Consider the following 24609-nt stretch of genomic DNA (forward strand, 5'->3'; position numbering starts at 1 on the left):
GATAAGGCCCAATCAAATTTGAGACGGGCTTTCCGCCCGGTTTTTGGCAGGGCCGGACGAAGGGGACGTTCGTCCGGCCGTGGTTCCGACAATACTCCCCAGCGAGGGAACAAGTCCCAACGAGGAGGACAACAACAATACTCCTCCAACAAGTCATCTTTCTATCCCTCTAAGAGAGGTAGGGGACAGTATGGCAAAGGTGGATACTCCGGAAGTCAAAGAGGACGTCAGGATTCTTCCCCATCAGGTGAGCTTGATTCTCGCTTCAACTGTAATTCTGGGGGGCAGGATTACATTTTTTCTCCACAATTGGCGTTTGATCTCAAACGATGCCTGGATACTGGAGACGGTGCAAGGGTACAAAATAGAATTTTACTCTAATCCTCACCAGTCTCTTCGGCCGCGCCCCCTTGTTTTTTCCCGACAAGACCAGGAGTTCATCTCCGCGGAGATTTCTTCTCTTTTGACCAAAGGAGCCATCGTTCTCACGTCTCCTCATCCACAGGGTTTCGTAAGCAATGTTTTTCTCGTGGAGAAAAAAGGGAGAGGGTCTCGTTTAGTCCTCAACTTGAAGGATTTCAACGGCGGCGTGGTTTATCACCACTTCAAGATGGAGGGCATTCATCTTCTGCGAGACCTTCTTCAGGAAGGCGATTGGATGGTTCGGCTGGACCTCAAAGATGCTTATCTGTCAGTCCCGATTTATGCTCCTCATCGTCGGTACCTTCAATTCCAATGGATGGACAGTTGGTACGAGTACAAGGTTCTTCCTTTCGGCCTGTCCTCCGCTCCGTGGTGCTTCTCAAAGCTCCTTCGTCCAGTGATGGAGTCTTTGAGGTCCCGCGGAGTGCGTCTTAAAGTCAATCTAGACGACATTCTCCTTTTGGCGCAATGCCCTGTCCTTCTTCGATCTTAGTTACAATGGTCCATAACTCTTTTGCAATCTTTGGGTTTTCTCATCAATCCCCTGAAGTCCGACTTTTCTCCATCTCAGTCGATGGATTTCCTGGGGTTTCGGATAGACTCTCTCTCTTGTCAACTCCTTCTTCCAGGTCAGAAAATACGATCCATCAAGAGAGACTTGAGGTCGTTTCTCGCCCAACAGACTGTCTCTTTACGGTCAGTGGCCAGGATTGTGGGTCTTTTATCGTCTTCCATCCAGGTGATCTTTCCGGGCCCTTTACATTATCGGGCACTTCAGCGCCTCAAAATACGTCACTTGCAGAGGGGTCTTCGGTATTCCGATCACGTCCTCCTTTCGGAGGATGCCCGAACGGAGATGATGTGGTGGTTGGACCACATGGAATCCTGGAACGGCCGTGCTCTGTTTGGGAGGACTCCCGACGTTGTGATAGAGTCGGATGCCAGCCTTTGGGGCTGGGGAGCCCGTTGCGGTCCGGTGTCGACGGGGGGTCGTTGGTCTCCAGAGGAATTGTCCCTGCACATCAATTGCCTGGAGCTGTTGGCGGGCTCCTTCGCGATTCGGTGTCTCACCCCACAGACGACGAATTGTTGCATTCTTCTCCGAATGGACAATGTCTCAGCAGTTCATTATGTGAACAAACTGGGGGGTACCAGGTCCAGACTTCTCTCGGAGATTGCAAAGGATTTCTGGCACCTTTGTCTGGAGCGCAAGATCACGATTATTGCGGAATACCTGCCGGGTTCTCGCAATCTGATCGCGGACTGGAACTCTCGTCACCTGAGAGACTTCAGCGATTGGAGGCTCCATCCTCGTGTATTCCGCAAGCTGTCCCGTTTTTGGGGGACTTGTCATCTGGATCTCTTTGCCTCCCGTCTCAACACCCAAGTTCCCCTATTCTACAGCTGGCGTCCGGATCCGGAAGCCCTGGCCACGGACGCATTTCTCCAAGTATGGCCTCATCACCTGTGCTATGCCTTTCCGCCATTCATCATGATTCCCCGGGTTCTGGCCCGAGCACGTCTGTTCTCATCGGAACTTGTTCTCATCACCCCTCTTTGGAGGGCTCAAGCGTGGTTTCCAGTTCTTCTGGAGATGAGCTGCTCGACGCCGCTTCTCCTTCCTCACATGTGGAACCTGCTGTTGGGTCCTCTTCGTTCGCGATCCTCACCCCCTGGTGCTGTCAAGCCAGCTCCTTCTGGTAGCATGGAGAATTTCGGGGGACGCTGGGAAATCCAAGGCTTATCGGTAGACGCTACCAGATTTATCAATGAGGCTTGGGCACCCAACACACGCAAGCGTTATGCATCCTGTTGGAAGCCCTGGTGTGATTGGTGCTCACAGCGGTCGGTGGATCCCGTTTCAGCGGATCTCGCTTTAATCGTTAATTTTCTGGCATCGCTGGCATCCTCTGGGCTAGCTTACAGAACTGTCAATAACTTTCGTTCTGCAATTTCTGCAGGCCATGCGCCTGTTGATGGTAAACCAAAGGGAGAACATCCCTTGATATCTAAATTGTTACGGGGCGTCCAGATGGTAAAACCTCTTTGTCCCAAATATGTCGCCCTTTGGGATGTCTCAGTTGTTTTGCGTTTTCTGTCGGCCTGGCCTTCTAATTCTCTTTTGACACGCAAACAACTTTCAGCCAAGCTAACAATGCTTTTGTGTTTGGTCTCTTGCAAAAGAGTGTCTGATGTGCGTGCTTTGGACCTCGCTGGTCGTCTTTTCTCCCCTGAAGGTGTTACCTTTGTCATTTCCAGAAGGACTAAGTGTAATTCGTCCTCCGTCTCTTACCCCTCTTTTCCCCACAACCCTCAATTGTGTGTAGTCCAATGTATTAAAGATTACGAGGTAAGCACTGCACCTTTTAGGCATGATTTACAGGGACAATTACTTATTGCTTTGCAGAAACCTTTCAAGCCGGTGACTCCGGCAACATTGGCACGTTGGTTACGTTGGCTCATGCAAGAAGCGGGCATTGACACTTCTCTGTTTGGTGCTCATTCTGCTAGAGGAGCCATGGCTTCTAAAGCTTTTTCCATGGGTGCCAGCCTTCAGGACATCATGAAGGCTGCTGATTGGTCTTCTGAGTCTGTGTTCAAGACTTTTTATTTTAAACCTATTGTTGATGTTGCATCTGTTGTGGTGGCTGGGCTTTAAACAAGCATAATCGGAGCCTCCGTCCTGCCATAGAATAGAAAATTTGCTAACATTCGTGCCAAGAATTTTCAATTCTATTAAGGACAGGAGGCGAGGATTATCCCACCCTTATTTCATGATTGTTTTCTATTATGCTTACTGCATTTATGCTGTATCATTTGCTTACTATTCTGAAATATTCCCTCCCTGTCCTGATTACTGTGTTCAACTCTTTGGGGAACAATTTTTACGGCTCCTGTCTCTTTCCTCAGGCTCCGACCTTAAATGAAGTGTGCCGTGACTTCCTTCTCCTGGTTGGGATGTTGCTGTTCCTGTGGCTCTGGGAGGTTCCTTCTCCACTTCAGCCGGATGATGACCTCTCCGGGGGACTCCTTTGATGGATTGTTTGAGTTTTACGTTGGATCCTTTACTAATTGACTATGGACAAAGAAAGAGGAAGTGTTCACCTCTATGGCCCTATTTATACACTCACATACTCTATGGTTACCCTGGTTTTGTGGGTAATGTAGTTGGTTATTTCTTTACTGCGTTCTGATTGGCTGCTGTATTTTCAGTAAAGAAATTGAGAAAGCATAATCCTCGCCTCCTGTCCTTAATAGAATTGAAAATTCTTGGCACGAATGTTAGCAAATTTTCTATTCTATATCAGGACGGAGGCGAGGATTATGCAGTCCTTTCTTCTCTTTTATTAAACAGCACATTCAAAGTAACCAAACAAAAAACTTTAGACTACAGCTCCCATGAGCACATGGGGCATAGTGTCCATAACAACAGCCAGCCAATGGAGATGGTGTCCGCTGTATAACCAGTGCTGACGTCCCTTCCGCTTCCTCTTTCTTCTCTGCTCGTCAGATAAGTGGCATTTATTTCTGACGTTCTTTATATTGTGTGGCCTTAATGACTATTTGCCTGGTTTTGCCTGTGCTTTAATCCTGCTTTGTTCGCGCGCTTCCTCGCGCGGCTGAAGTCATACGCGACGGGCTCTGCCTGCGCGTTCTCCCGCTTTTCGCGGACCGTGTCAGGAGCGCTTCGCGCTCTTTCCCGGCTCTGTGGGGCGCCGCTTCTCCCGGGGACGCTGCTCGGCGGCCTATCTCCGCGGTTTACGGCGCACTGAGGCAGACTTGCTCTGTCCTCACCAACCCTCGCCCTGACACCGGCTTTCGGTGATTCTCCACGCACTTGTTGCGCGACGCCCTCTGGTGGCGAGTTGAGGTATCGCACCTCAGTTTTTTGGGCAGATTGTGCCTGGGCACCGGCGAGGGGGCTACCTGTTGTAATCTTTAAGGTGTTTGGTGCCTACACCCTCCAGAATGCAGTCTTCGGACCAAATTAAAAATACCACTCAGGAGGCGGAGGAGTTCCACCTCGCCCAACCCTTCCCGCCTGCGGTGGGCCACGCGTTGTCACAGGCCCTGGATTCGGTGCTTGCGCCGCTGCGGGATAGAGTGGACGCTCTCGTCCAGAGTGTCCCCGGGGTGTTTGGACCTACAGGACCTGTGGACCGTGCGTCCAGGGGCTCGCAGGGGGGGGGCAAAAAATCAGCTAAACGTCCTGCGGGGCACTTGGAGGAGTTCGAGCGTTTACGCGACTCTTTCCGTAAAAGTGCGCGGACGCTAAAGCATGTACCCTGCCGGGAGGGGCTCTTACCCGGAGATGAGGGCGACGAGGTCGCACTAGACACGGACCAGGAGGATGGTTTCCCCTTGGAGGGAGAGGGTGTCACGGGGGACGAAGGTTCCTCGGATGAGGATGATGGCTACTCGGGTAGGCCTTGGCGCCCGACGCCTCATTCCTCGGGATCCCTGGGGGGAGACCCTCCCTCGGACATGTTTGATCCGGCGAGCATTTACCACCCTAGGTCGTCGGAATGGATACCGGATCCCAAGGTGGCGGCTTATGCCGCAAGCAAGGTGCGCCAACCCCTAGACAGGGATGTTAGGATCCGCATGCGAGGCGAATGCCCTCGCCCGAAGCTAGAAGGTAGGGTGGCCTCTACGCCAGATATCGACGAGAAGCTCTGTGCGTTCTTCGCAAAGTTCATGCGGGACCCGAAGAAAGGCATAGATCGCTCCTGGCGAACCTGCCAGGACAAACTCCTGGACGCGGTAGGCCCCGTGACGCAAATTATACAACTGGCTGAAAGAGCCAGGGAGTCGGGGACCCCGATGTCCACGGAGGTCGTGGCGGGTTGGGCCCAGCGAGCCCTGTGCTTCCTAGGGAACGCGAACTGTGCGTTAGCGGCTGAGCGGAGACGGTCCCTCCTCATCAAAATAGACCCCAAGCTGGGAGATTTGGCTACCTCAGAAGCGGGGATTATTGCACAAGGCAAGCTTTTCGGCGAACCTTTCATTAAGGAACTTAATAAATTCGTCACCACCTTCTCGGCCCTGGACAGGGCTCAGTCGACTGTCAAAAAGATTTTCCCGGGGCGGGTTTTTGCTGGGGCCGGACGAGGACGGGGCCGCTCTTCCGGCCACCAGCCCCAGCAAGGCCCCCATAACAAGACCCAGCGTCGAAACAACGGCTGGAACGACGGCCGCCAGGGAAACTTCTACCCCAGTAGAGGCAAGGGGCGCGGCAGAGGATACCGTGGTGGCGTCAACGCCCCAGGAGGTCCATCCGGTGAGTGTTACCCTTTTTTCCCCACACGCTCTGGGGGGGAGGCTACGGGAACACCTTTGCAGCTGGCGCCAGATTACTTCGGATCCGTGGGTCCTACAGACGGTTCAAGGTTTTCAGATCGAGTTTTACGGCTTCCCCCATCAAAGGGTTCGCCCTCGTCCCCTTGTTTTCTCACAGGCGGAAAGACTTCTGATCGCCGAAGAGGTCGCGGACCTCCTCAGAAAAGGGGCGATCTGCAAATCCTTACTCCATCCTGCGGGATTTCTAAGCAATATCTTCCTGGTCCAGAAGAAGGACAAGGGTTTTCGCCCAGTGATAAATTTGAAGGAATTCAACGAGTGGCTGGTCTACCGCCACTTCAAGATGGAGGGGATTCATCTCTTACGGGACATTCTCCTTCAAGGGGATTGGATGGCGCGCCTGGATCTGAAGGACGCTTATCTCACAGTCCCCATCTTTGCACCGCATCGACGGTTCCTCCAATTCCTTTGGGACGGGGAGATCTTCGAGTTTCAGGCTCTCCCCTTTGGCCTGTCATCGGCCCCTTGGTGTTTTACGAAACTCCTTCGGCCGGTAGTGGAAACTCTCCGCGAGCGGGGAGTTCGATTGATCATATATCTGGACGATATACTGCTGTTGGACCAATCCCCGACCCGGCTCACGTCCAACTTGAACATGACTATTGCTCTTCTGCAGAACCTGGGGTTTGTGCTGAACTCCCAGAAATCGGAGTTCCATCCGACCAGACAGATCACGTTTCTGGGCTTCCTGATAGACTCCGAGACGGCATCTCTCAGCCTTCCTCAACAGAAGGTGTCCAAGATCCGCAAGGAACTTTCCCAGGTCCTGAAGAAGGACAGAATATCCCTTCGGCAGTTAGCCCGTATTGTGGGACTTCTCTCCTCATCGATCCAGGCGATCTTTCCGGGTCCCCTACACTACCGGGCCCTCCAGCGGTTGAAGGCGCAGCACCTCAGGAAGGGGCTGACCTACTCCGAGCTCATCTCTCTCACCGACGAGACGAGGACGGAGATTCGGTGGTGGATCGAGCACATGAGTGCGTGGAATGGGAGAGCGATTTTCGGATCCAGCCCGGACCTGATCATCGAGTCGGATGCCAGCAGGTCGGGTTGGGGCGCACGTTGTGGCGATGTTGCCATGGGGGGTCGTTGGACAGAGGAGGAGTTGCAACTCCACATCAACTGTTTGGAGCTCCTAGCGGGCTCGTTTGCAGTGCGATCCCTGACTCAGCATCGAGTTTCGTGTTGTATTCTGCTACGCATGGACAACGTGTCAGCAGTACAGTATATCAATCGCCTGGGCGGCCCTCGGTCACGAGCACTGGCAAATCTGGCGAAAGACTTCTGGCATTACTGTCTGGAGAGACAGATTTCGGTGTCAGCGGAATACCTTCCGGGCACTCAGAATTCGATCGCGGATTGGCACTCCAGGAACTTCCAGGACTTCAGCGACTGGCGACTGGAGCGTTCAACCTTCCAGGCTTTGATGGCCAGATGGGGTCCTTGCTCGATAGACCTGTTCGCATCGCGAATCAATCGACAGCTCCCGAGATTCGTGAGCTGGAGACCGGACCCGGAGGCCTCGGCGGTCGATGCCTTCTTACAGGATTGGACTCGGGAATTGGCGTATGCATTTCCCCCCTTTCTCATGATTCCACGAGTGGCAGCTCAAGTCCGCAGACAACGGGCTTCCATGATCCTGGTGACTCCCTTCTGGCGGGCCCAGGCGTGGTTCCCCTCTCTATTGGAACTGTCATGGGACTGTCCAATTCGACTGCCCTGGTTCCCTTCGTTGCTCTCGGGCCCTCAAGGGGAACCTCACCCCCTGGTGATTCGGGAAACCCTGCACCTCATGGCATGGAGGATTTCAGGGGACGTTGGCAGGACGGACGCCTTTCGGCGGACGCTGAGGACCTCATCCTTAGAGCCTGGGCTCCAGGAACTGTCAAGAGGTACCGCTCGGCTTGGCAGCGGTGGCGTCGTTGGTGTCTGGGAAGACACGCCGATCCCGTGGGGGCGGATGTTAGCCACATCCTAAATTTCTTGGCTGATTTGAATCGGTCGGGTATGGCTTACAGATCTATTAACACTTTCAGATCCGCCATCTCGGCGGGGCATGCCCACATCGATGGGAAATCGGCGGGTGAGCACCCCTGGGTCTGCAAACTGATGAGAGGTGTTAGACTTTCTAAACCCCCGGAACCCAGGTACGACAGCCTCTGGGATGTCAACATTGTTCTGCGTTTCCTCTCCTCCTGGAGAGATAACCAGTATCTTTCTAGGAAGGAACTGTCAGCCAAACTGGCGATCCTTTTGTGTCTGATTTCGTGCAAGCGCGTTTCGGATGTAAGGGCACTGGACATTTCATAACGAATGTTTACTCCGGAAGGGGTCACTTTTACGGTGTCTAGAAGGACCAAGACAAGTATCAGATCCGTGTCGTATCCTTTTTTCCCAGACCAACCCAAGCTCTGCGTGGTACGATGTCTCAAAACATACGAGGACATGACGTTGGAGTACCGCCCTCCTGGAGAGCGCCAACTCCTTATCGCCTTACAGAAACCTTTTAAACCGGTTTCCGCTCCAACCATCGCTAGGTGGGTCCGTTGGATCATGACCGAAGCGGGGGTGGACGTAGCCAGATTTGGAGCCCACTCCACGAGAGGGGCAATGGCTTCTAAGGCGGTGCAGGTGGGCGGTCGGCTGGAGGACATCATGGCAGCGGCGGATTGGTCCTCAGAGTCCACGTTCAAGAAATATTATTTCAAACCCATCTATGGTGCAGCAGATCTAGTGGTGAATATGCTTTAAACATGCATAATCCTCGCCTCCGTCCTGATATAGAATGAAAAATTTCCTAGCTAACGTAACGGAAAGTTTCAATTCTATTAAGGACAAGGAGGCGAGGATTATCCCACCCGAGACTTGCTGGTCTCACCCACCCGTGTCTTCGTACAGTCAGTAAGTAACACCTTATGTCTGTTATGGGGGTTTTTTTCTGCTGCGGTGGGGTATTCATGGTCTGTGAAATTATTGGTACAGTTACACAGTTTTCTCTTGATATTATGTTTCCTCTACACTGCTTATTTGAGAATGTCATACACAGCTTTTCCTGATGCTTCCTGGTAAGGAAGAAGAACGGGATAACGGTTTATTTTTGTGTTGCTCTAGGACAAGATCAAAAAGACTAAAGAACGTTCCTGGGTTTTCCTCACAGAGAAGAAGAGGAAGCGGAAGGGACGTCAGCACTGGTTATACAGCGGACACCATCTCCATTGGCTGGCTGTTGTTATGGACACTATGCCCCATGTGCTCATGGGAGCTGTAGTCTAAAGTTTTTTGTTTGGTTACTTTGAATGTGCTGTTTAATAAAAGAGAAGAAAGGACTGCATAATCCTCGCCTCCTTGTCCTTAATAGAATTGAAACTTTCCGTTACGTTAGCTAGGAAATTTTTCATTGTGAAGCGCTCTGACACCTTCGGGTAAAAACGCACAAATAAAATAAATAGATAAATAAAAACACCTGTACAACAGTAGTTTTTTCCAAATCTTAATTACCGAAGGCCCTGATTGCCTTGCAAATGCTTGTTTTACCTCCCCCGTTATTTCTTTGTACAAACTTAGAAACTCTAAAACAAAATGTTAAAATATATATCAGGTTTACAAGCGAACATTTAAGAAGAGGAAAGGGGCGATTAAAAAAAATTCTGTGGAGATTGTATTTACCCCACTGCCTTCTATTGACGCTGATGCAATTTCAGGAGGGGGGGGCTTATAAAAACGGGCGCCTCCCTCCCCGGGTCTCTCCCTACCCGGGTCTATTCGCATTCGGTGCTCTTCCAATTAGTTCGCTGGCGTTTGTGGAAACTGTACGAGAATGTTGTCCTTCCTCTGTGGTTATGCCCATGTGGATGCTGGTAGTGCTGTAGTCCTTTCTTGATGTTCACACTTTACCTATCGTCGAGTAGTGACAGCCCTGAAGCCGGAAGAGAGGCGGAAGTGAAACAGACACAAACCCAGAGCAGGCAGGAGGAGAGGTGATTTCCATTCTCTCCCACTTACCATGGACCCCACTGCTTTGGAGGTGGATGCCGTCAAGTTTGCTAAGCTGGCCGTAGTAAACGACCAGAAGGGGCGCTACCAGGAGGCTGTCTTCTTCTACAAGGTACTCTTCTGCAGTCTAGGTTGAAACATGCTGGGGCAGGGGCTGAGGTGGGGGCAGGTCTTCAGCTAGTAGCTGAAACGGAACAGGGACAGATACAGATTGGGAGGTAAGGAAGTGTGCAGCCATATAATGCACGTGTAATGGGAAGCGAGTCGGGATGCAGTTATGTTATGTTGGTAAAGAGGGGGGCAGGTGGTGGACCACAAATGGAATTAGATTTTAAGGTGATTGCAAAGCAAGAGCTAATATCCTTTGGGAAGTAAATAAAATAAAATGTGAACAGGCGATACCTCACAGGCGTGGATTTCTTTACTGGTTTTTACACCCGTTGTTGAAATATGACTGTAAAATCGATTGTTTCCACGTACAGAACACGAATATAAGGACCTTTTTCAAAGTCAGTTTTTATTTCTGAAGGGTCTGAGACCTGAAGAGACCCGTCCCACTCAAAACTCGGAACGGGAAAATGAATAAAGGTCTAGTCAACAGTGTACAGCAAAAAGGAACAGAATGTAAATATTAATTATTAGCTAGGCCAGGTATTGGGACTCTGGTTAGGTGTTATATATTATTATTATTATATATTGCTAAAGCCAAATTCTTCAAAAATTAAAAATAAAGAAAATATTCATGTTCCTGCCGCTATTGTTGGCTTTGAATTACTGTTACTTTGAGTCTTGGTTTAAATATAAATTCACAAAAAAAAATGCATTGGCAAAGTAGGTATTTTGGCCCCACAGCACTGAAGTGCACTTCATTTTAGGCTGATGTGTACGTGTGATTGGACAAAATGCCATACTTGCATACATTGCAAGAAATCAATGGCCGAAGTGCTGTTTCATTGGCCTTATGTTTACTGTGCAAAATGTGAAAAAATATTAACGGACCAATGGATGAAGAGTGCTGATTCAAGCCTCATCTATGTGCGTATATACACATGTATTTTTTCATTTATGAATATTTTTTATTATAAGAGGTGGACAAGAAAGCTAAAGTTGTGTGTTTTTGGGCCAGAACTAAAAACGGAAATGGTGTAACTGATTAGTATAGGCAGCGTGCACTGATGTCACACATGGAAAGAGGTGTCTCAGGAAATGACAGCATAACTTGGAAATGTTTTTATACAAGAGACTATCTTAAGTATGATACATACATTGCTAAACACTCAAGCATTTGCTTACTGCTAAACAGTAATTAAATGAACATAGCTGATGTGCAATTATATCTACACTAAGGAGTGCAGAATTGCTTAAAGGAGCCGTGTGCTCTAGGCTGTTTTCATTTATATCTCAAATTAAAGTTAGATTGAAGGGGGCCTATGAATTCAAAGGTAGTTCATTTAAAAAGCAAGTCAAAAAGGACACTTGTCCATGGGGTTTGTGAACCTTATATTTTTACTCAAACAGAATTCCTTTGTTGGACTGGTGTTTTTCTTAAAGCAACGCTGGAGATTTCTCCAATCATTAAGCAACAGAAAAACTCAACAGGTCTTCCCTCTATTGTTAAGCGCACAAAGCTCAATACCTTCTAAAGAGGATGCTGCTGTGAGGGTTAAACCCCCCACATTGCATGAGTGTTTGCGTTTGCAACAGTATTCGACGATTTCATGTGCCAAAAGCCTTGTTGATACATCACATGGTCTCAGCACTTGGATTTCAATGGAGAGTCAATGTCCTTAAATTTCTAGGATTAAGGGGAAACTGTCCACTCTTATTAAATAGCCCAGGGATGGTGTCCAATCTTGTGAATGTTTGATTAGTGCCCTTGCAAAGAATAATGTAAAGCTGCACAAATGGGAAGAGAAGCAGAAATACACTGCTTTCTTAGGAATGCAATTCTGTTTTCATTGGTCGAATGCATCACAGCGTTTAGATTGGCAGTTTAGATGATCATGCAACTCTCATTAGACACTCTTGTGGGCCATTCAATACTTATTTAAGTCTGGCCTTGGGTATTTCACAGTCTTTTAAAAGTACTGTGGCTCTATAAATTTCCTCAAATACTTTTCTTATTGAAAGAAAACTACTCAACTAAATAATGTTAGTTTGTCTCTAGCCGCTTTTATTTTGGTTGTGATTTGCGCATTGTTTCTTAAGAGGTATAATGTTCTGTTTTCTCCATGTATAGTTTGATTTTCAGTGTAAACAAAGTTGTGCTTTTTGTAGTAATGCCCCTCACACGCATAACCGAAAAGGGGAATAATAGGTCGGGGTCTTCCAGGAGTTACTGTAGGTACTTCTATGGGAAGCGTTTGTATGAGTAACTTCAGTTTGTTATATTGACACATTGGTCGGTTTTCCTCATAGCAACCAAAGCGGTATTATTTGCAGGAAAAAATCTTTAAAAGGGACGCAACTCCTCACCCACATTTGGGCTGTTTCATCACCTGGGACTTCTTTGCCAACACCCTAGTGGTGTTAAGCGGAATCACGAAGACTATGACTGATAATAGGGACCTCCCTAAATGCCCATAATCGAATTCCTGACTACTCCTACATAATGTATCCTCGTACCTAGAAATCCCTTCCTTTACGTTAATTTAAAGGATGTCTCCTCTCACCCTGTTCAGCTCCTCCATGGAATACCCAAATGTTCCATCTAACCTCCGACCATATGTGACCTCAATGTTGGGCTGCTCGGTCAATAGCTGTGTGATGTTACTGTAGCCTATTGCCATATGAACAATCACTTGATCCATAGCATGTCTTCAATTCATGGTCAAATCAACAGTCTTTTCCACATTGAATTTAAGATATATCAGTCTCAGTTCGTAGTCCAATCGACAGTCCTCTCCAGACTGCAGTTTAGAAATTTAATTCTCTCCAAACTACCTAGGATCGTCCAATTTCTTCTTCAGATGTAGTATGCTCCTTTATTGCCTACAGACATTTCCCCATTTCTAAATTTAAGTTTAGCAGTGTTACAAGCTATGGAGTAATAAAGCATATCATCAGATTTGTCTGTAAATGGAAGGATTTCTTTTGGAAATTGTGGTGCAGAAGGTATCATGTGCCCCCATTTATATAAAAAAAACATCTTCTGGGAGCAAAACCACTCTGGACCCATTTGGTTGCTTGCCTCACTCGCTTTGTCAAACTGGGATCCATTGTTTTTCTGGTAAAAAGTTAACCAGCCATCACTAGTCGATCATCAGCCAGTGACCTAAAGGTGGTTGTTAAACCTGTAAACCCGGATAGTTTGCCTCCACATGAGCGATTGTGTTCATTAGGTCATCCTCATTTATAGTTTTTCCTAATATTTGTGTTCTGAAGGTATTTTTTGTTCTCTCATTGTAAAGATGTTCTGTAAATTTTCCAGGAAGAGATTAGGCCACCTGCCTAGCTCGGGGTGATGCAGATTATATTTATTTATAGCTTCCCTCAATGCCTACCACTCCCAGTTTCTTTGTGCTCAAGAAAGCAGCTCTCATTTCACTACTCTGAGGTATCTCAAAAGTGATCTAAGCAAGATTGTATTTGATCAGTCGTCGCTCGATTGTAGGGCAGTAGCAACAATTTGACATGAATGGGTGCATGGAAAGATGTAAACATATAGGTCAGGCAGAGTAATGAGTCAGAAATATTTGAAAAACCCTATTTTGAGGTGTCCTTTCCTGCTGACTCTCAGAAACAGGAAAGGAAACTGTGGCAATTGAGAAAGAGATGCTGCAATCTCTGCTTCTTTTTTGTTAATTCATGACCTTATTAACCATGCATGATGTGTAGTCCAACAACAACAATGCCAATTAAGTTGGTCACTAGTACATATATCACTCCTTTTGTCTTCTTGCATCCTTGCTCTATATGTCCTTTATAGTAATTACCATGTGATTTTGTGGAATGACTGTCATCCTTTGGTTCATAATCCTTTGACCTGTCTAGGGACATTCCCCACTCTTGACTAGTCTCCTCAACATCTTACTTAAGTGCTTTTTTGTGTTCTCTTACAAAAGTCAAGCTGCTTTGGTTTGGTGTGATATCTGAGTTAAAGCTGGAATATGTTTTGTGGTATTACACCAGAATAGCGTGGAGAAAATGATAAGGATCACAATTTCAACACAGTCCGTATATATAGTTATGTGGATGTTTACTTAAATCCTTAGCTATGTACATTGACGATAAATATCACCACGGTACATAGCTCCGGAGTTAAGATTGATAAGGCTATACTTACCAGTTTCCTTTTACCTTCTTGATAATTTGCCAATTATATTTTGGTAGCATGATCTGTATGTAGTCAATATTTCGACATGCAGCCATATTTAGCAGTAAAACAAATCCTTTCTGGCCTCTAATAATTCTTCTTTTAACATTGACATCATTTTGTTATTTGACCGATCTCCCTTATGAACATAGTGCTCCTCCTACTGAAGCCATGCTGTATTTCCTGTACATAGGAGCAATTTATGTTTCACTGCTTAACACTGTGGATTGACATTCAGTGTTTCTATGAACATTTATTACTGTGTGCAATCATACATTGCAATCATCATTAAAACCGGTTCAGTCACTTTCATCGGGGAACGTTTTTAGGTGCAAGTCTGCAGGTACCCTATATGTTCAACAGGCCTGGGTTCCAGTTGTCCCAAGTATACATATACGTTTTGTATCCGCAGGGCCTCTAGAAAATAATCTGTATTTTAGTAGTGCTCCCAAGAGTTGGGTGGATCGGGACAGTGTTAACCTCTAATCAGGAGGCAGTGTGTCATAGAGACCATATTAAAAAAAGCAACGTAAAATTAAGTAAAAAAAATGACTCAAAAAATGAGTTCTAGAATAGAACTTAGAAAAAAAAAAGCTTCATTACAAGTTTTTATGGGTACAGAAAAGTAAAATACAGAAGCAGCGATAGTCTCATTTAAATGCATAAAGTTACTGCTGTGAAGGCCTTTTAGATCAAAACAACGCAACATAAAAGGCAAAACCACAAATAGACTTAGTTTCAAATGTGCAGCAAAATCAATAAGAAGTCTGATTGTATCCCTAGTAGGATAGGAAAGGTCTCTGGCTCACCCCTAAATTCAAGGATTTATGTAACCATTATCTCCAGACGCAGGTATTAGAACTGCAGCCTTATTGTGTTGTGAACCAAGAATTAAAATTTCAACAAGTCAAATTACAGATTTTTAAATCCTCATATAACTCTATCGCTTTGGCACTGACCCTCTACATGATTATTAATTCAGCCTCTGACCTAATGTCATCCGGAGATGTCAGAACAAGCTAGTTACAAAACAACAGTGAATGAATTTAAGACCTTGTGCAAGTTGCATCCATTTTGGACAAGATGGCGTGGAGGGTTAATTGAGGCCTAGTTAGAATAAGCCAGGAAAACTCACTTTAACATGTCGTAGCAAATTCTTCTCAACTGGATTATGTCCATGTCAGTAAACACATGTGAATTCAAGTGTAGATTAATTGCTCTGCACACTTGATAATGGACATTTTGAATAAAATGCACAAAAGATTCATCAATGTCATGCTATGAATGGATACCAATAATCGTTGTATTGCTGTCTTTCAAGATCAACCTCCTGAACTATACATTTTTCTATCTAGACCTAATGACACAACCTATCAATTCAAGTAAATTAAAATCTTTATTCAGGCAAATGTGTGTCCATAAAAGAACATTATTTATAACACATACTGAATGAAATGAAATCACTACATATCAATATCATAAAAGTTCAGTTTGTGGCCAATACCTCTGTATCCCAACAATCGCCAGCCCACTTTATAATGCATAGATTTTCTTTAGATTAGGCGCCTAGGTAATAAAATTCAAAACTGCAAAACAAACCGTTAGCGACTCCAGGTATTGTAGAATAAGCAGACCCTCTTGGTGTGTATTAAAAGTTGTTCCATTTAAAATAGGATGGAGAAACTGCAATCTGAGGGGCGAGTACAACGTGCAAAATAGCACAGACTATTTCCCTTGTGAATTTAAGACCCTATTCACTGTATTTTTTGCACTAGACAAGCTCTTCAGTATAGCCGCCTTTCAGGCTTAACTTTGTACAAATAAATGCTACTTTCGCTCAAATAAATGGCAGCCATCAAGTGACGTGACTGCCGCCATTTGTGCCTTTGTAGCCAATAGGAGTTCACTGTCCTGATTCTCAAAAGACTTTATATTTGGAAATCGGTGCCACTGACTTTGTGAATGTAATGCACAAAAGTGCTTTGTGGTTCATAATTACAAGATCCCAAATCACACGTGTGACACTTGGTGAACTTCAAGGGGGAAATGGGAAGCATGTGGGCTTTACCCCTTTAGTAATTTGCAACGGTTTACTCAAATGTGTTTTGACCATTTTAATAGTTGCAAATTCTAGAATGGTTAACACCTGTAGAGAGCAGGTCCTAATCACACTTCAATTTAAAAAGATTCACTTTTGTGGCCTCTTCTAGGCCTCCATTCAGTATAAAGGGGTTGGTGTGTCACAGTGCCAGCATAATGCAGGCCCCAATTCCAGCATTTGCAGCAGGTCCGATTCCAATTCCATCCTCGTTCATATTGATGAGGGGGGCAAATTGCACGTGCCCCTTTGCATTGTGAGAGGTTTGAGCTGCAACCAAACTGCAGAAAGGAAAGGCAGGTTGCAGAGCAAATAAAAATGATCTGTACCCACTCCAGCATCCTTTTAGAATTCGACGCCGCTTGTGAAGACTTTGAAACCCATGCTTCTCACAGCACTACCCTCCTGTGAGGTGCTGATGGACTCCTGCATGAGCCGCCGTGCATACGCCACCCCCTGTGAGTTGACAACTGAGCAGCCGTACCACAGGAGCATGGTAGTACTGGAAAAACCATAAATAAAATTGCGTATGTACCTTTAAATATGCCCAAGATGTTTTCAATTGCTAATGACATTTCTGGAAACTTATTTTGTTCCTTAGGTTAAAAGGGAGTTTGAGGGGGATATAAGTCTTTCACAAGGTAATGGTTTCTCTGAGCTCAAAGTTTTTAAGTTGAAAACTGGTTAAAGAAGTAACTCCTTCAATTCAATGGTTTCAAAATCCTTGGCACAGCAATTTCATTTTATCCTTAAAATGACCCCTGTACCAGGTGCTGGACTTCATTCGCTCTTTCTGAAAGTGCAGTAGAAATGTGTGCTAGTTGCTCTGGATCTTCTTTACTCTTCAGCTCAATCAGGAATGCTCCAACAACATTGGCGAGCATGACTCCTAATGGAAGCTGTTATTTTAACTAATGTTAAAAATGTGAAAATCATTATCACTGGAAAGAGGAAGGAGTTGTGACTAGGCTATTGTAAGGGAGATTGCAAACTTTGTTGAATTGACTAAATATAGTACAAAATTCACGTATTTCCTGGAAAGTGGAAACTTTTCTCTGGATGAAACATGTGCACACCATTTCCAACAGTTTGTGTTTTTTTGAAGTGCTCTGTGATCCTTCGTTTAGGGACGTGCAGTCTGGTGAAATGAACACATTTATATATAGAAGGATCTCTGGAGATGGGTCACAAACGTCATTGTGTTAGACTGTAATAACCAATCTTTGTAATGGGTACTGAGGAATGCATAAATGTTTGAAGCTTTTGAATATTGTGACATTCTTCTAGTTCTCTTAATGAAACCTGGATTTAAAGTTTGCTTATTTGGTATTTTGTGAAATGTCCAAAAGATCCACACCGAGGTGATACCAGTGATACCAGTTGCTACCTGTACCGTCTGATTTTAACACCCAGTAGTCTTCCTTCAGGCACCTGCTCTGTTTGTCTGCTGGGACGTTTAGCAGTCCTAATAATTGAAGTGCTGTCAGTGAAAAATGTTTCAGGAACCTGAGGATCTAAACTTACCCAGATGTGTCTTAATTTCTGTCCCTCACTATTTTGTCATGGAGTGTATTACATGATGTATGTTTTTTAATTTTTTGGGAAAAAGATTAGAGTTTCGGATATCATTGGTTCCAACGATTTCTGAGGAAGATAGTGTCTCTCGAGTTAAAACATGTAGGTTTATTTTAGATGGAGGCCCTGGGTACTGTGTAGTAAATTGTACTACACGCAGGGCCTGGCTGGGAAACAAAAAGCAGCTCTGTCACAAATGGCCAAACCAGCCCTCCTCGCTTTGTTTCCTTGCACAATCTCACTCTCCTTGCATCCATTTACTCCCATCCCCTTCCCTGAATGATTTCGTTCTACCCTTTCCCTCTCTCCCTCTCATTCTCTGCAATTAACCTTGGAGAGCTCGAGAAGGTGACAGAGGCAGCAGGAGCAGCCCTAGCTTTCAAAACTGACATCCAGGGCTTCAGCCCACCTGGAAAATGCATGGTGGAATAAAAGGCCTTTCTGACCCTGACTACATTTCTAATCCCATTTTTGCCAGGAAGCATCTGTTATGATGATAGGCAGGCTTACTAGTTATTGGATGACCACAACTTAATCGGTAAATAGTAAGGGATATACAACGAGCTACTACTAAAAGGTACCAACCTCTTGTGAAAGATCAGAACCCCCACGTAGGATCTAGTTTTGTGCATTAGGGGGAGTGCAACCTCATTACAGACTTAGGCCCACAGCCCTTGTCACTATCCTTGCACTTTCCTGACAAGATCTCCAGGCACAGCCCAAAACCTGAGATTGGGTTAAGGAGGGTATTGCTGCTTGCACTATGTATTTTATGCCTCAACGTTTATTTGCTTTACCACCCCAGAGTAGCTGTAGGATAACTCTGAGTTTCCCCTGTCAGCGCACTCTTGCCCTTTATGAAAGGAGGGAAGGATTTCCCTCTTTCCTCTCCTTCATTTCTTTACCTTGCTTCCTTTGTCTTCCATCCCCTTCACTCCCCTCTCATAATTCTTCCATCTTCCTCCCCTCTCTTCTTATTTCTTGCCCCTGTTTCTTCCTCCACACCACCCCCCTTTCATTCACCGCATTTCCCCACCCCTTCTTCTGCTCCCTCCTCCCATCTCTGGAGTGGTGATAGAATTACTTGTGTAAGAATGTTGTGTCTGTCTTCACAGATTAAGGGATTTGTAGATCCTTCCTCACAATGGAGGCATTATAAATTGTATAAGATGTATCTCCCAATTGTGTTTGACCACATAAGACCACTACACAGGTTTGCTCATGTACACATTGGCTCCAAACAGACCTACACAGAAAGGAGTGTCATCTAAGGGAGGTATATAGTGCATCAGTGGGAAAAAAAGGATTGTAAGTGCAGTTGTATTGATTTTTCTTTTGTATTTCAAACTTAAAAGTGTACTTCGTTGAGGCAAATGGCACTTGAATCCTACCACTTTGCCTATGTCTTGACACTAAAGAAACCAAACTGGAAAAGAGTAGCATTATCTCATCTGCTGTCTGCTAGGATTACACACTAAGGAACCACGCGGACAGTGGCATATTTAAGAAATTACCAATTCCTTAACTGCGAGGTGAGACTCCAGTAAGATGTACTTCACTCAGGCAACAACTCTGCCGTTCTTGAATGCCCACTGTTAGAAAGTGAATTATAATTTGGGGTGGGCAGTTGTTCAACTCAAGGAATGATGACACTAACCTGTCGCAGTGAATCCCCTAAGACACTGAATTAATTTGAACTCCACTCCCTGGTAGCTATGGCACAGCGCAAACAAGTTTAACTTGGGGCTAGTGCAGTATTTATGCAGCATCAAACCAGTAATAAAGTTAAAACGCCAAACAACAAAAATCCCAAACCAAATAAGCAAAAAAGTGTAAAAAATAATTAACAAGATGCAGGATCAATGTGCAATTTCAGGCTTATCACGATGGATCGCTGGTCGGATGCACGATGTGGGTTCGTCCCAGTCAAAGAAATTTACCTTCTGACGTGGTCTTTTTTATTGAGCACAAAATACTCCAGAGAGGCAAGCCTAAAGCTGTGTCGGAAGAAGATGCATCAAAATCAGACATCTTTGCTACCTGGTTCTCCTGACAGCTCCTTAGGCCATGGAAGTGCAAAAATGTTTTATGTCCGAACTTTTCAGGGTATCTGGAGCCGCTCCTCTTGGTCACTTCTGAAGCTCTCAGAACCCCAGGACAGCACGTAGTGTCCAGGACTCACTCCGGCAGAGGCCACCAGCAACTTCCTGTTCAGGTCTAGTTGTTACTGGTCAGCAGGTCCCTTCATGAAAAAGGCCTCTTGCAGCTTTTTCTGTCCCTGTAGCCAACTGACCCTTGGAGTCCATTTCTTGTCTTGGGTACAAGAGAGAGCAGGTCCAGTGGTTATGGACTCCCCTCAGGTCGCAAACAGTACATCCATCCTTTTCAGATCTTCTGTAGATCCAGAAAATAGAAATATTCCGATAAAGGTGTCTTGGGATGCCATATTTAAGGTTAACACTAGCTAATGGATAGGAATGACTCCTGACTCCTCCTAAATCGAGTGGGCAACCCTACTGAATTCAGCAGTTCATATTTGCTCTACTGCTTAAAATTCCACTGTGGCTATCATTTCTAAAATCTCAGTTGGAGAAACCCTTCCTCCCTTGTGCAGAGCGTTTGTCCAACCAAGCGGTCCCCTTCTCTGTGGTCTCCCAGAACCTGTTGTGGGGTTATCTCTTCTCACGTTTGGTTTAGTGCCAGCCTGACTTGCTGGACAAAGAGATGCCTTCTCCAGGCATCACCTAATGTTTACTTGTGAAAGGGAGGACTCCTTTACACGTTAAAGAAGTTCCTATGCCCACCCTCACCCACAACTGGCGTTCCTGCAAGGGGAAGAAACACCTCCCATCACCCAGGCTATAGTTCTTGCCAAGGGAGCAATTTTCACACCTTATTATGGCCAAACACTGGCAGACCAGCTGTCAGTAGGCTAATGCTAATTAGCCTATTTGAGGTTCAGACTGGTAAAAAGACCTTTCTAAAAGTTACTTTTCCTAAATGTTTATTAAAATTCCACTTTACTATCACATTTGATTTTTGCTAATTATTAAAAGTTGTCTCTGCATGACTTTCATAGCTGTTTTCTGTCAAAAATTAGAGTATCGTTTATAATTCTCACTTTGACTTTTTATTGCATTAAGCTACAGTCTGCCACCAAATGTAGCTTTTGGGGTGTAATCACTAGAGGAACATGCCTATCTTTATTTCACACATCTTCCGCTTAAAAAAAAAAGGAAACTTATGTTGTGGGTGACAAGGCGTACCATGGATGACATATTAATATATAAAAGCTTTCCTGCCTGTCAACAAGGGTTATTTTAACAGGTGTGTATAGCAAGTGTTAGGCTTCTGCAGTCAGACTACACAGGGTAGGCCTGAAGCCATGTCAGTCACTGTAGTGGATGTCACAATCAGTGCTGTAGCCCCCGAATGTCATTTAACTTTCCATGGCATGGGTGTATTTCTGCACCATATACTGTTGGCCTTATAGGAAAGTCAAATATTTCAATTAGGCTTAGAGTTCTAAATCCAGCAAAATAGGCCACAAATATGGGGAAACCCACACAGATGATGTCCATTTCCTTCACACATTTCTGTGTCGACAAACCAATCTTAAGTAAGATGCCAAAAGCAAGAGACTTGGGTGTAGATCTTGCAAAATTTCAATAGTTTATGACACTTTTGTCAGTCTTTTAATGCAAAACACAGTTTCATTTTTGTTAGATACTCACCTATTCAGCACATTGGACTTGTGTAAAAATATTTATACACTGTACTTTTAAGAGACTTGTCCTAGTAACTATGTTCATTACTCTGTACTATGTAACTACCTTAGCAATTGATAGTAGTACCACCAGCCGCTTGGGTGAGTGACCCAGGGAGAATAAAAAGTCTTCTAAATCAATTAAAAGGGCAACAAGATAAAAAAAATGCTGACCAGTTATGTGAAACTTTCAGACCAATGTATAATCAGACTTTTATTTATCCTATCACTTCCTGGAAGGATGATTAAGCAACTGAAACAGCAGTGGCCGTTGTTTTGTGCGTGTGTTTGTTTTCACAGACACACCTCACAGTGAATCATCACTAAGGAAATGTGCCACTGGAAAGGGACTTGAAAGGGACGTCCACTGTAGGGAGGGGTGGGCCTGAGAAACTGGTCCAGTCAAACTGGAAAATGTATGCTAGAATTTCCTCTGTAAATGTAACTTTTTCATCACAGCATAGCATTGCGCCGGAGAAGAGCCCTACCTCTGAAGTATACCGTAAGCAGAGCCATTTTTTGTGTTCAATAAGGGAATTTGTGACTAAGTTGTTGTGAGTGATGTAGACGTGGCCAAGGGAAACACTTTGGAATCTTCGCGTAGTTGCAAAGATTTCCTGAGAACTTCACGAAGGTTAAAAAAAACTTTGCACTATCCTCTGTTATTTGCTAACTGTGGGTGTAAGGCTGTGGAACTGGTGTGGGTTCTAAATACCTGGTACAGTACGGCATATTTGTATGGAAACTCAAAGAAGAGAGCGGTTCATTGTGATGTTCCACTCCTGGAAAAAGGGTTTAAAATGAAAGTAGACAGTTTTCTGTGCCCCACCTCCTCTTAAAGCATCATTGTGTATGGGAGTGTCAAGCCTTTTTGTTATGAGAAGCGGTTTAGAGTCACATAACGTTTTTAGTATTGGAATGGGTTGTCAGGCACTTTAGCATCCCAGATGTGCCGGCTTGAAAGAGACCGTGTATGGCTTTTTTTTCATTTTTTTCCTTCAGGGCCACAGGAACAAAAAACGTGATCTTGAAAGTCGGCCCAACTAACCATGCCAGTGTGACCCATAGACTAGTTTAACTTTATATGTTTTGTCTTCCTTTCCCTTAAGAATCAAGCTATTAGTTGGGTACTTTTGTTAACCATGTCCAACCAAAGTTCTAAAACCGCTTCATACCCTATTGCTAAGGATCTTACTGGGCTTCACAATAGTTCCCCGATTGGGAATTGCATTGGAACCCGCTTTGACAAAGCTCCTTTTTTTTATAAAAAAATAAAGTAAAACGACCTCGGCTCAAAAGATCTTAACAACTTCGGATCAATCTCTCTTTTGCCCTAGCAGCACAAATTCTTAAAAAGTGAGGTTGACTCAATATTACATGGAGAGTAACAATCTATTGGAGGCCCACCAAGCGATATTCAAAATCGCTAGTCTTCTTTGTATTAGACCATCTCATGAGATGGTGGTGGTGTCATTGCACTGATTTTGCTTTATCTGTCCGCTGCATTTAACACCACTGACCATGACCACTTTCTGGAGAGGTTTGGAAAGCCAGGATTCAAGGAGACATGAAGAGGCTGGTTGATGTCCTTTCCATCAGGACACGCTCCAAAGGTAGTTATTACTCTGTTGCGCTATGATCCTCCAAGCTAAATTAAAATGCCCCCTTTATTCATTATTCTCTTCACATGCCGCCAGGGGGAGACTGGTCATAGTGGGCACTGGCCGTTTTTCCTGTGGGCTGGAAGCGTGGGTTCCGGTTTTGGGCCAGTGTGGGCTGTTTTAATTACTGTGGGCCGGTTTTGCAGCAGTGCTGCAATATCGGCCCCCTGTAACGAAAGCGCAGCACCAGCAGCCCCACCCAAAACCCCCAACTCCCACCCGGGGACCGGTCCGACTCAATTGCCAGGGCTGGTTTGTGTTCGCAGTCTGGCCCTGCATGCGGCCCTTGACCAACTTTCTGCATAGTGTAGCCTCTTGTTTGTATATCTATGCAGATTACACTTGGCTCCTGTTTAGGATCAAATATTTTAATTGGAAAATGTAACACATGATGTTAGGAAACAAACAACTGTATTAAATGCAGCAAACTCATCGGTCACCCTTGTTGCAGAAACTCAGTCTGTAAACCATTGAATAAATACTTTTCTTATTGTACCTGGGAGACAAAATGTAGTTTATCTCTAGTGGCATTTGGGGAGAAGCAGAAGAGAGTGAGTACATTCATTAATACATTTCTAGTTCAAATAGCCCAGAAATTACACTTCTCAGAAGCTTGAACATAGACCTTGAGTTTTGTTAGGCATCAAAGAGTCATCACATTCTTGTCAGCCTTAATTCAGTCCTGGTTTTAGAGCTGTTAACATTAATGTTGATCTTCTCCAAACACTTCTCCTTTCTTTTGCCGTCTAGTCTCCAAAATACCTACTACTGCATCGGTACTAGTTAAAATAAATGTCTTGCCCTGATCTCAGGCATAATGGGGTGGAAAACCACAGATAAGTCTCACAATCCACAGTCGGGAGTGCCTGCTTCGTTTTGTGAAGCTCTGTTCATCGTAGCAGGGTCGAATGGCTCAAGCCTAGAGTTGTGTATTTTCCTACCTCCGTCCATTAGATTCCTTTTACAAATTCTTCCTCATAATGAGCTCTCCGTGCAGCGTCACTCAACTCAGCTAGGACTGTGTTGGCTCTCACGTTTCCTCCTGTAGGGTCAGTAGTTATTAGGCAGGTAGTTATAACCACAGGCACTCCCCCTCTCTCTCCACCCCCTCTGAATTCAGAATCAATTAATCAATCAATCAGAACGTTTGTAAAGCGCACTACTCACCCGTGAGGGTCTCGAGGCGCGGGTGGGTGGGGGGGGGGAAGGGGGAGAGCTGCTGCTACTGCTCGAATAGCCAGGTCTTGAGTAGTCTCCTGAAGGTTAGTAGGTCCTGGGTCTGCTGTAGGAGGATGGGGAGGGTGGTCCAGGTTTTTGCTGCGAGGTGGGAGAACGATCTTCCGCCGGTGGCTCCTGTGAGGTCGGCGGAGCTAGCGGTTCAGGGTGTAGAAGGTGAGTCGTCTGTTGAGGTTTGCTG

General features: G+C 45.3%; 1 protein-coding gene across 3 annotated transcripts in view; it reads left to right on the plus strand.

Moving 5' to 3' along the window:
* The first annotated feature begins 9676 nt into the window (after window positions 1-9676).
* CAPN7 (calpain 7) overlaps window positions 9677-24609 on the plus strand; it is a 264535-nt gene continuing 249602 nt past the window's right edge. Inside the window, exon 1 of one of the 3 annotated variants that reach the window (XM_078663888.1) lies at window positions 9677-9889. In XM_078663888.1, the coding sequence (XP_078520014.1) occupies window positions 9788-9889 (102 nt within the window). In that variant the 5' untranslated portion in view covers window positions 9677-9787. The remainder of the gene's footprint in view (window positions 9890-24609) is intronic. The other 2 variants (XM_078663891.1, XM_078663890.1) reach the window with 2 other exon arrangements.

The sequence above is a fragment of the Lissotriton helveticus genome, chromosome 10 (genome assembly GCF_964261635.1).
Source record: "Lissotriton helveticus chromosome 10, aLisHel1.1, whole genome shotgun sequence".
In the NCBI taxonomy this organism is placed as follows: Eukaryota; Metazoa; Chordata; class Amphibia; order Caudata; family Salamandridae; genus Lissotriton; species Lissotriton helveticus.